The 12453-nt window shown below is 34.9% G+C and overlaps 1 protein-coding gene across 1 annotated transcript; it reads right to left on the bottom strand.

Moving 5' to 3' along the window:
* Positions 1-9368: 9368 nt before the first annotated feature.
* On the bottom strand, positions 9369-10875 carry LOC131149664 (serine/threonine-protein kinase UCNL). Its single transcript, XM_058100307.1, has one exon. It carries the CDS (start codon positions 10803-10805, stop codon positions 9582-9584), a length of 1224 nt encoding a protein of 407 aa, XP_057956290.1. The 5' UTR covers positions 10806-10875; the 3' UTR covers positions 9369-9581.
* Between the last annotated feature and the right edge of the window lie 1578 nt (positions 10876-12453).

The raw sequence follows: 12453 nt of genomic DNA, 5'->3' as shown, positions 1-12453 counted from the left end.
AAAGAGATTTGTGATTTTGGTTCTACCGGAATTAATCATTAAAACTTTTGACCCTTATATGTACCATGAAAACCCTACATTACATCCATTTATAGATTACAGAAAAGATAGGGACGTGGAAATGCTTTAATTCAACTAACAAATAAAGAGGGTATCAAAACAAATGAGTAGATGAATAAGAAAACCCTAGTCAATAGAATCTATCAAAAGCCTTTACAGTATTAACTTTAGCAATTCTAGGACACCTTATCTTTGTGAGAATTATGTAGCAGTTCTTGAGCCCATTGTCCTAAATGCACCTTCCTTTAGTCAAGTGTAAATGAAGCATTTGTTCTTGTTTGATTTGAAATTTGAAATATATATATATATATATATATATATATATATATATATATATATATATAAAATATTTAATTTTGAAAAGTGGGGTTTTTTGGGAAAAGATTGATTTTAGGAGCAAAAAATTCTTCGGATATCTTTTCCGAACTTTTTTTTTTTAAGAAAGTGATAATGACTTAAAGCTCTTCGGTATAAAATGAGTTCTTCTACCTTGATGCAAGGTCACCATATCTTTTGTAAATGGTATGAGTCTCTATTGATAATACCAAAAAAAAAAAAAAGATACTTACAACACATATCACTTAAAATAAATGTTTATAAAAAAAAAACATTTCTTAATTGTTTCCAAAAAAAAAAAAAAGTGCTTAACAAGATTTTAATAAGCCAAGAAGGTTGGCATTTTTATTTTTTATTGTTTATAAGAGGTTACAATTCATGCCTGATTAGACACGAACATGCTGACACATATAGACAGAGGCTAAGTTAGTGATTGAAATATAGAGAGTAAATTGTTTATTAATATGGAGAGATGTATGCAATACAAGGTCATCCTTATGGAGGAAGTAATGTCAGATAGGAAAGGATGCTCATTTAATATAATTTCATGCTGGGTTGGAAGATTGATTGGTTGTCAACTTCGGCGGTGGATCAATTCGACACAGAAGCGACTGTGGAAAGCTAGATTAAATGAGTGACATGTGCTTGAGTACCCGGTGGTGATGAAATCAATGAAATTTTAGGAATGTTTATGAATTACTTCACCCTTGTCAATAAGAGTAATACACCCCGTACATTTTTTGTTTGTTCATATTATTTTGAATTTAAATAAAATAAAATGCATTTTAATCTTATCTCATTATTTCATCTTTTGCTTGTCACCTTTTGCCAAATTTTATTTGGTTTTGCTTGTGTTTCGTGTAGGGATACAGGAATAGGTTTTGCCAATATGAAAGACCTAGAGCTGAAAATTAGTTTTAAGAATCCATTCAATGGGGTAGAGCCAAAAAAAGAAAAAAGAAAAAAGAAAAAAGCCTCCTTATTGGTGTCTAGTTGGGATCCCACTCCAACAGTGCGTCCTCGATGGTTTTAAGAGGATGAGCTAATCCGGACGAAGATTTTGACAATCCATAAGAATTCCTGCAAGAATTGGCTTTCAAACTATAAAGGTTTTATCAGGGGGATTTATATTGTTAGCTGATATAGAGGGAGACGACATACCACACTCTATCAACTTAGATGCTGTTTTGCTTGGTGACATGTGTTTTTTTTTTTTCAATGAGTAAGGTTCCTTAATTTTTTTTTCCTAATTATGGTTAGTATCTTATGGTGTAATGACCATCTTTGGCTGGCCAATATTTCCAAAAGAACCAAATAAGGCATTTACTTATCAATTGGTAACCCATTTGAGCCTTAATTTTTAAACCAACTTTTTCTTAAGATTAGTTTGCCAAAAAATTAACCTAAGTTTGGATTCCGTAGTGTTTGACAATTCATTTGAGACAATAATTACTATAAAAAGGATGATAGACCACCTTTTTGCTACCTAAAAAAAATAAAAAATCCCCTGCTAACCCTGTTGAGCCTAAAAAATCTATTTCTTGAATACACCGTCAAAGTATCACCCCCCCCCACTGAGGCAATTTCATGAAGATTTATATAAAGCCCAAGTGAATCCCAAATAAAAAGAGGAACCAAGATTTTCTCACAAAAGGTAATGCAAAAGATATAGTAAACGAAGGGAAATACAAAAAAAAAAAAAAAGGGAAAAAAGAGAGAGAGGAAAACATAAGGAAAAGATGACTAGGGACACACTTTATAGGTGATCCTTAACTAATGTTACCTTAATAAAATTGATGACTTTGAACCTTATTAAATCTTTTTCTTCTTTAGCCCATACCCCTAGCTTACATTACGGTTCAAAAGGAAAGTCCTAACCTGATTGGTATGTGCTAGTATCTCAAATAAATTTTCAAGCTCATTAGAGTTTGAATTGTGATATTACTTTATCCTAAAAAGGTACGTAGGTAGCTTGTTTTGAGAATAAATTCAGTCAACTCTTTGCACTAGTAGGGACATAAATGTAATTTTGGAAGCAATTTTGAGCCTTAGTTTCCATATTCTTCTAGACACCCGTATCCTTAGCCTTCATTTTGTCCCGTATCTTAAAGTCCACCTTGAAATCGAAATACTAATCAAAATACCCGATAAGACACTATTTACAATTCAGGATGGAAAGGTTGAAATGGGCTACGGAACACAAGTCAAGATGGTACTATTGGAAGTTGGCATCAAATTTACAATGGAATATTGAAGTAGTGGATGTAGCGGATGAGCAATACCAGTTCAACTTTTTCCCATAAAGAAAGGGAGTCTGGGGTGAAAAAAAAAAAGGTGTTTGCCCGTTGATTTGATTCTCTAAATTAATATCAAGGCTTTATAGACATTAGAGTATTGGTAAAGCCACTTCCTATTAAACAAGCACGAAAATCAAGAAAATAGACAAGTTTAAGCATTTCATTTATATCCTTAATGATATTTATGCAATCTGATTGCATACTTATTCATTTAACTTCTTTGCTTTTTTGGTAAAAGAGGGCGACACTTCATTTCTTAATTTTATTAATAACCCTCACTTATGACGGAGGAATACCATAGAAACAAAATGACACTTGAGGTTTACTTAATAACCAAATAAAAAACACTCCATGCATCAAATCAAATAAAAGAAGAAAACAAACCTATACCAATACCAAAAGGAAACCAACTAAACATACCTCACATAAGCCGTACCTATCTTATCCAATCTATATAAACCTTTGATAGCTCTAGGAAGTTGATTACTATTTGCAAACAAACTATTCCTCCCTATGGCACCTTGTCGAGCCAACGCATTTGCCACTTTATTCCCTCCTCTATAGAAATGATTTATAGAAAAATCTACTCCCTCCAATACACCAATAAGCTGCTCCTAAAAATCCCAAAAATATCATACAGAGCATTTATTGGATCTTATCCAATTTACTACAATATTCGAATCACATTCAATGTCAATACTGGTATGGTCTAATTGTTTGTAAAGTTTTATTCCTTCCATCACTGCTCTCAATTCAGCTTCATTATTAGAATAAGAACCAAAATATTTTGAAAAATCAAAAATAAAAGAACATGTATAGTCTCTAAGGATGCCACCACCACCCGCTAGCCTTGGGTTCTTTAAGCTGCTCTCATCCAAATTTAGTTTCAACCTCCCTTGCCTCGGTTTTAGCCATCTCACAACTTGCATAGCTTTATTCTTTTTATTCACAATCTGCACCTCCAAATTCTAGAAAATCCGAACATTAGCATCATTTAAATGAGCCATAACTGTCATGTTCTCACTCAAAATCCCCACCCAATTCTTAATGGGCAGCCACACATGTGTACTACTCTCGAATTTTCCCTTCATTCTAGTCACACATCTCCTTCTCCACAACCTCCAAACTACTAAATAAGGAATCAAACCCATCAATGTTCCCAATTAAGAGTATTTGGAAGCCCTATTAAATCACATTTGGACTCTTTCTTTCTAACTTTGGTGCCTAAGGAACGGTATACCTACCTCCATCGAAACCTTAGTCCATGCATTCGCAGCAAGATCTCCCTTATTCAAAACATGCTCCACATCTTATGATTGCCTCATCACACAACAATCACATGCTGAAACAAGTGATACCCACACCTTTCTCACCTTTTCAACAATGCTTAAGCACTCAAAAGCAGCTTTCCACATACAGATAGCAATTTTCTTCGGTAACCATTGTTCCAAACCCACTTTACCCAATCAAACTTTAGAACTCTAACTCTGATAGCATCTCATGCCAACTTTTTATTAAAGCAACCATTCTTTTCTGGGAGCCATAGTAGGATGTCCGAAGAGTTTCTAAGTTTCCCAACTCTTTCCACCATTTCTTCCGCTTTATTAAAACCTAGAATCCTTTGCAAATTTTCCACATCTCACACATTATTAATAACCAAATCTTTTAATCTGATATGTGAATGTGCACCATCTGAAAATTCTGAAAACAAAGGTCGCGAATCCAGAAACTTGTCATACCACAATTTTACATCTCCTTCTTTAACATTCCACTTAGATTTACTTAACAGTTCAGGCATGCACTACAAAATTTTCCTCCAAAAAGAAGAATATGATCCATGTGGCTTGCAAAGAGCAATATGTCCTCCTTTAACATATTTAGCTTTAAAAAATCTAGCCCATAAAGAATTTTGTGTTAATAACTGCTAGCCAAACTTCATAAACAATGACGGTTACACTTCCGAAATGTCTCTTACTTCTATGCCCCCCTCCTCCACAGGAACCCACAATTTCTTCCAAGCCTTTCATTTTATTTTTTCTTTCCCATCCTTAAATCCTCAGAAAAAAGAGGCAAACATACCTTGTATCTTTTTTATCACTAGTTTCGGGGCATTTAGAACAGCTAACAGATGCAGTGACATGCTCAAAAGCACATGTCTCGACAAAACTAGATGACCTTCTTGAGACAACAATCTACTTTTCCAACCCTCAATTTTCTTACTATTTTTTTGAATTAAAGGGTCAAAATGACAGCTCTTTAATTTACCATCCACGATCAGCACTCTCAGATACGTAAAAGGAAATTTACCTTCAATAAAACCAGTCTCTTGTAGAATTTCTCCCTTCCTCTGAGCACCCAACTTCTTTGAGGAAAAAATAGCTGATTTATCTTTATTCACGTTTTGGCCAGTACAACTTTCATACTCTTTGATCACCTCCATTAACTGACTAATAGATTTTTTATTAGCATTAGCAAAAATCACAATATCATCAGTGTACATTAAATGCTATATAATAGGTGCACCAGTCGGATGCGCAAACGGTAAAATCTGCTTCTCAGTCATCTTCTTTTGAATTAATCTAGAAAGAACTTCTTTAATGATGATGAAAATATATGGGGACAATGGATCCCCTTGCCTTAAACCCCTTTTTAACTTGAAGAAACCCCTGTAAGTGCAATGCATCATAACAGAAAACCATGGAGTAGAAATACAATTTCGAATCAACTTACAAAAATAATCTAGAAAACTAAGAGCATGGAAAGTCTGATCTACCACTTGTCACTCCACTCGATCATACGCTTTGCTCATGTCAAGTTTTAGCATCATATTACCTCCTCTCACTCGCCTATGTAATAATTTTGTTATCTCTTGAGCAAGCGTTATATTTTCAAAAATACTCCTCCTTTTCACAAATGCACCTTGCTCAAGAGAAATTAAATCACTCATCACTAACGATAGCTTGCCAACAAGGATTTTGGAGAAGATTTTATAAATTACGTTACAAAGGCTTATCGAGTGAAATTTATCAAAAGACCGAAGATCCTTTACTTTACTTAGGTAAAAAGAATATGATGACTAAGATGTGCTTAAAGGATAAAATCCCAATTTATGCATTCTAAATTGTTAAATTACTTTATTGGGAATTCTTGATGATCAAGCCAATGTTGATGAATGAAAATACTAAAACCAATATGATTTCTTGAATTGTATTCATCTTGAAAATTGGTTTATTTCCTTTTATTGACTATTATTTATAGGATGAAATAACATGCAAACCTTGTTAGTTAGAAATAAATTTTACGGGTGATAAATGGAAAAACCTTGTTTTTCTTATGTGAATTGTTTTGATGATATATGCTTTAGTTTGGATATTTAAAACGTAACATTCATAAAAATTGAATTTCAGTAAAAATAATCACAACAACAAGTGGTATTATAAAATGAAGCATTTATTTGTAATATCTTAGGTTTGAAGAATACTTTTCCATTAGTGGCAAATTAGGAGAACATGTCTCCTATTTTCTAAAGAGCATTGTCAAATAAAGCCAAGTTTACATGCTCTTTGTCAAGTTGTTAGGACATATTTACCATGCTTAAATTATAAGCATAAATATTTTGTACTTATTTTGAAAATGTCCATTTTTGAATGATCATTGAATGATTGATTCAACATCAAGTGGAAATAAACCTTAGAAATGATCATTCATGAGTAAGTAAGGAAGCCAATCTGGGCATTTCGCATGTTATAGTTTAGCACCAACAATAGACTTATGTGTTTAGCACATACTCACCTCACCACCATGGAATCTTATATTAAGGGAGAGAAATCATTTTTAGTTAAAATGAATTGCATCTCTCTTTTTGATGATGATCAAAAGGGGAGAAGATTTTTGGTGTCCTATATGTTAGGAATAAGATGTTTGATATTATGTGTGGGGGTGAAGTGAAATGCATGTGGGGGTAAAATGCATATGGTGATATGATAAGTTCATTTAAGGGGGAGCAAATGTTAGTCTTATATAAGAATATGTATAAATTGAGGGGGAGCTTTAAAATATACCCAATAAGAGAACACCAATAATTTGTCATCATCAAAAAGGGGGAGAATGTTAGCCTTAGAGGCTACGTAAGTTTAATTGTCTTGTTTTGATGATAATGACCAATTAATGGTTCTAAGTAAGCTTATCTTTGCATAATAAGCCTTAGTAAGAACAAACACAAATGCAAAGATTAAGTCGATTTTTAATAGGTTAAACATCGTAAAAAAGGGGGAGAATGTTAGCCCTAACAGCTACACTATCTTGGTTTATATGTTTTGATGATATTAACCCATTTGTTGTTCCTAATATTTTCCATCATTGTAGATCTTATTTAGTACAGGTACAAAGTGTCGAATACACAGAGGTACCAAATCAGAGGTAAAGATTGGATCGAGTAGACATCAAATAGGAAAGATCGGAAGGACGCTGACTTGGAAGCACCAAAGCACATCCCGGAGTTTTTATTGTATTTTTCACTAAAAATGATCAAAAGCCTTCAAAACCATGTTAATACAAGTCTAATAGCTTGTATTTATAGCCCAAGAGCCAAAGGAGCTGTTAACTAGCTGTTGGGGGGAAGAAAAGATATTTTATTTGGTAAATTAGCCGTTTTCTGCCCGTTAACGTCATTCTGCCCGTTGGACTCATCGACGAGTCCTCTGCTATCGTCAACTAGGCACACGCTGCCACTCGTCGACGAATCTCCTGTGTTCGTCGATGAGTGCCATGAATTAGAAAAAGTCATCAACATGAAAGTTGTGACATTTTGTCTTAACTTTACAGGGACACTAAGATCGTTCTTTTTGGGCTATTCTATCAAAAGTTATGCCCCAAATATCGAAAAATGTTCAGGACTCAAGACCGCACTATGGTAGTAACGATTGCTTTGTTTTTCCTTATCAAAAAATGTTTTAATGACTTAAAATATTCTTGGACAAAAGTATTTAAAATATATTAGGTCTAATGAAGATTAAGATTTATCCAAATTAGTTTCCTTTTGAATATAAGATATCCTGATTAATAAAATACGTTTGAAAACCTATTTTGATATCTTATATGCTTACTATGCCCTTTTATAAATATACTTAACTTTCTTTGAATCTTTAGGACATAAGACTCGTTTTGACACATTTGGGACCAAGTATGAAAATGTTTGTAAAATCAAGATATTAAAAACTTGTCCCTTTCAAAGCCATGTTTGAGTTTAGGATTCATTTAATAAACTCTTTAAGTTTAACTTTGAAAACCTTGAAAGATGAGTTTGTGTTTATGACTTTAGTGTAATTCTATAAACTCATGTGTCCTAATATGCATGTGCATTACTCAACTCTTACTCAAAAATCATGCAGAAACAAAACGCAAGAGTTACAAACTGAACCTACCACTCACACAACCCTTATTACAAATAATTCAACAATTATAAAACATCCGGTTGTGCTTGGGTCCTTCCGAGTATGTGTCTATTTGATCTTTCCTTCTTGACGCCTACTCGATCCGATCTTTGCCTTTCACTCGGTACTTCAAGCATTTGCCATTTGTATCTCTACTAAACATAACTGCAAAGATAGGAAAAATACTAGAAACACACAAATAGGATAATATCATCAAAACATATTAAATATGATATTGTAACCAACAAGGCTAACAATTGTGCTCATGTTAATCATATAATAATAAAATAATTTGGCTGCTCAAAATTGTGATGAGCTAGTTTAGTTCAAGCTCCTTCAATGCTCAAGTTCATGTTTAGATTTTTATTCATGTTCACAAATTTTCAAGTCAATATTTGGATAGCTCAACTCAATTTACATTCCTACCCCATCATCAAATTTATTAAGGTTGTGATATGAGCACAACATTTAGGAGTCTGTTTGGATAAAAAAAAAAAAAAAAGGCAAAAGAAGAAAATTTATTTTTTATTCTATTTTCTCTTTATATAAAATTGCATTAAAAATAAATTTACCAAAATATAATTAAAAATTAAGAAAAATAAAATGTTAGTAATATATGAAATTAATTTTTTCATTGATTTGGTATGTTACTTTTAAAATTTTTTTTTCTCAAGCTTAATAGCCAGATAAATTTTTTGTTTCATATTTTCCTTTTCTTTTCTTAATATTTTGTCAATTTAAAATGAGATAAAAAATTATTTTACAGGCCTAATCCAAAGAACATAAATCAATTATTGATATTTTTCTTTTCAATTTAATCAAATTTGAAAAGACTAATGGCTAATCTAAACATCAACTTAAAGAAATTTAAGCAAGTAAAAGTCCATTTGTTCACTTGGAGGCAAAGACAAAAAAGTAGAAGGAAAAAACTCTAAAATGTTTGCAAAGAATTTTTCCCCATTAGTTTATTATTAATTTTCTGTCAAATAATATGAGAAAGAAAAAGTAAGGGACCACAAATTTTAAATTATTGTCTTATGTAACTTTTTTTAAAAAAATAATTTTAAAACATTTTTTTTATAAAAATACACCAAAATCATCTAATTTTGATTGAAAAAATGAAATTAAACCATCTTAACATACTTTGAGAATTTAAATTTGTGAGTTAATTTATACATATTTTGAGTCAAAATTTTAGTGCCATGCAATTTGGTGGAGAGAGAACCAAACGCAGCCTTAAAACTCATGCAAGGAATAAGAACTTAAAAATTCCCCGAATAAATAGCCTGTTTATACGACGACCAAATGCGTAATCGTATACGAACCTACGAGTATATATACTAATTTTTTTTTTTAATAATACATCTATTTTTGACTAATGCCGTTTTTCACCTTCTTCCGTTATTTTATGTACACTGAAATAGTGAGTAAAAAATTACAAACTATTACACGTGTATCAAAACTCCGTGTACGAAACGTTTCGAAGTTGATCAAACGACGGCGACCGTAACGGCGACGGTGGCAACGACGGAGGTGCTCTCAACTTTTGGAAGTATTCCCTTATATCGAGGCCGCCGGCCGTTAACTTTCCCGTTACGCATTCCTCCTCTTTTGACGGCAGAAACGGTGGCCGGACAACCTCCGTCAGCAGATCCCATTTGAGCCCTCGGAAGAACTCGTGCTCTTTGATCTCCGATGCGCCGCCGTAGTACCCTAACCGCCTTGTGGGGTCTTTCTCCAGGAGCCGTCCGATCAAGTCGGTGAGAGCCGTCGGTTTCCCGATGAACTCCGGAGGTTTCATCAGGACGTTGCGAAACGTTTCCTTCCTGTTCTTGCCCCGAAACGGCGTCTTTCCGTAGAGCATCTCGTACGAAAGTATTCCCAGGGCCCACCAGTCGACGGCGAACTCATGGCCGTCGCCGCGCACGACCTCAGGCGACACGTACTCCTCCGTGCCGACGAACGAGTTGGATCGTTCGCCGTTCGAAAAACTCTGTTTCCGGCGGCTCACCGGCGAGACTCGAGCGGACTTGGCCTTCTTCAGCCCCTTCTTGTCGGACGCGACGGCGATGAGGCGCGTCAGGTGCCGGCGGTGCTTCCGGCGACCCGCGGGGATCTCGGCTTCGACGGGTTCCACGGCGATGAGGGTCTTCATCGTCCTCGGCGTCAGATTCCGGGAAAGGTCGAAGTCCGTAAGGGTGATGTGGCCGGAATGTTGAATCAACACATTCTCCGGCTTGAGATCTCGGTAGGCAATACCCATTTTGTGTAGATGTTCGAGCGCGCAAACGATCTCGGCGACGTAGAAGCGTATGACTGTGGGCGAGAAGACGCGATCGTTCTGGCGGTAGCGCAAGACGTTGAGGTCCCCGCCGGGGCAGAAGGGGACGGCCCAGGCGAAGAACTCGTCAGATTCTAAGGATCCGATGAGGGTGGGGAGGAACGGGTGGGTCGGGTCGTTGAGGCGGCGGAGAACGGATATCTCCCACCGTGCGCGACGGTCGGCGTCGAGTTTGGTGTGGAGGAAGGATTTCTCGACCACTTTCAGGGCAAACGGGCAGCTGGCAGAAGGGTCAGCTGCCTGGTCGTGGACCAAAAAAACGGTGCCCATGGCGCCCTTGCCCAGGACCTTAATCGCCCTCAGCTTGTCCAGGTCCAGCTCCGGCGACGCCTTCTCCATTCCTGGCTGGGCTAGAGAGAGAGAGAAGTTTTTTTGAGAGAAAGGGAGGGGGAAGGATGGTGATGACCGGTGAAAGATGGTGTTTTTGGCTTTTATACTTTTTCTGTTTTTTTTTGTTTTTTGTGTTTTATCCGCCCAATTTGTTTTCTAGTTGTAATGATTGTGTACTGTTGTGTGTACCGTAATACCCTGTTGCCCATAACCCTAAACTCTTCAACCATTTTTTTTTTTTTTTCCCTCAAGAAAAAAACACTAGCTTCTCCTGTGGTAAAAATACATAACTTCGCATTAAAATTTTAAAAAATTAATAAAATGACCTTAAAATCAGCAAAACAACCTGAACTCTTTTTCGAAATTTAAACTTTTTATAGAGACATACGATTTTTGGAAATTGAAATATTATATTCCATTTTGGACTTGATGACATGAATATAATTATCTCAAAAACTAAATATATATAAAATATTTGTGTATTTTTATTAAATTTTAAAATAAATTATTTTTTATATGTGTATATGTATTTTTTTTTAAAAAAAATTAAAATTTGGAGGAAGGTGGGGAAGGTACACAATAAAGGCATGACTTTATTGTAAAGTGAGTGGCAAATTGGGTTTGGTATGGAGTGCATCAATGACAATTGTATCTTGCCAATTACAAAAATAGGGAGTGGTAAAAAAAAATAAAAGAAAAAAATGGGCGCTAGTATATTTAATTTTACTGGTTAGTCTAATTGTACATTATTGTTTGTATTTAGAATTTTATGGTGGAACCCACCACAAAGGTAATAATAATCGTGAATTACACGAGCAGTCAAATAATCATAATGGGCATTCTAAAAATTTATATCTATTGCATCATCATAGAGATCGAGAATCTTTGGTTATGCACTCTTAATAATAATTATATTTAATTTTAATCTATTAAATTAATTAACATGTACAATCCACAAATTATAAATTTAAATTAGGAATAATTAAAATAATATCGAGTATTCATCCATTAAATATTTCTCATAAGTGGGAAGAAGATAATGAAATACATAATATATATATATATATATATATATATAAAATTAAAATTTTTCTAACATATACTGTTTTCTCAATCTCTTTATAATTTTCTTCTTTTCACACTTTTAGCACCGGTTTAAGCTGTAAATTTTCAAACAATGTAAATAATCGAGATCACTATTATTTTTCATGAAAAAATTTAAGTAAACTCTTAGTTAAATGGTATTAAAGTCAATGATAAAGTCAATTGCAATTTCATGGCCCTAAAAATTCAGCCACGATCCAATATCAAACTAATTCCCCGGCAGTTTGTCTCCCTTGCTGATCTCGATGACGGATGATGCCGATTTAGAGCGATGGGACGGTTGCGATTCGATCATGGGTCGCGTGTGATGGTGGTGAATAGAGGCAGATAGAGTGGTGGCGGGCGCAGGGGATCGTAGCCTGATGGGGCCCTCGCTAAGGGCAGTGACCTGGTTAAAGGGCACACGAGGGAGGGAGTTTCAAAGGATACGTGCACTGAAGAGAGTGTGTGGGATATAAAAAAAGACAAAAGATGGGCTGCACGGTTACACATGGGCACCCCATGATCTAAGGGGGAATGTGAACGAGCATCATTGAGCCTTTCTTATTTATTT

The sequence above is a fragment of the Malania oleifera genome, chromosome 2, assembly GCF_029873635.1.
Source record: "Malania oleifera isolate guangnan ecotype guangnan chromosome 2, ASM2987363v1, whole genome shotgun sequence".
NCBI classification, from domain to species: domain Eukaryota; kingdom Viridiplantae; phylum Streptophyta; class Magnoliopsida; order Santalales; family Ximeniaceae; genus Malania; species Malania oleifera.
Note: the sequence above shows the minus strand (reverse complement) of the source record. Positions and strands in the feature narration are given on the sequence as shown.

Bases quoted from the DNA above. Each gene is read 5' to 3' on its own strand.
- LOC131149664 (XM_058100307.1), bottom strand. From the start codon at position 10,805: ATGGAGAAGGCGTCGCCGGAGCTGGACCTGGACAAGCTGAGGGCGATT.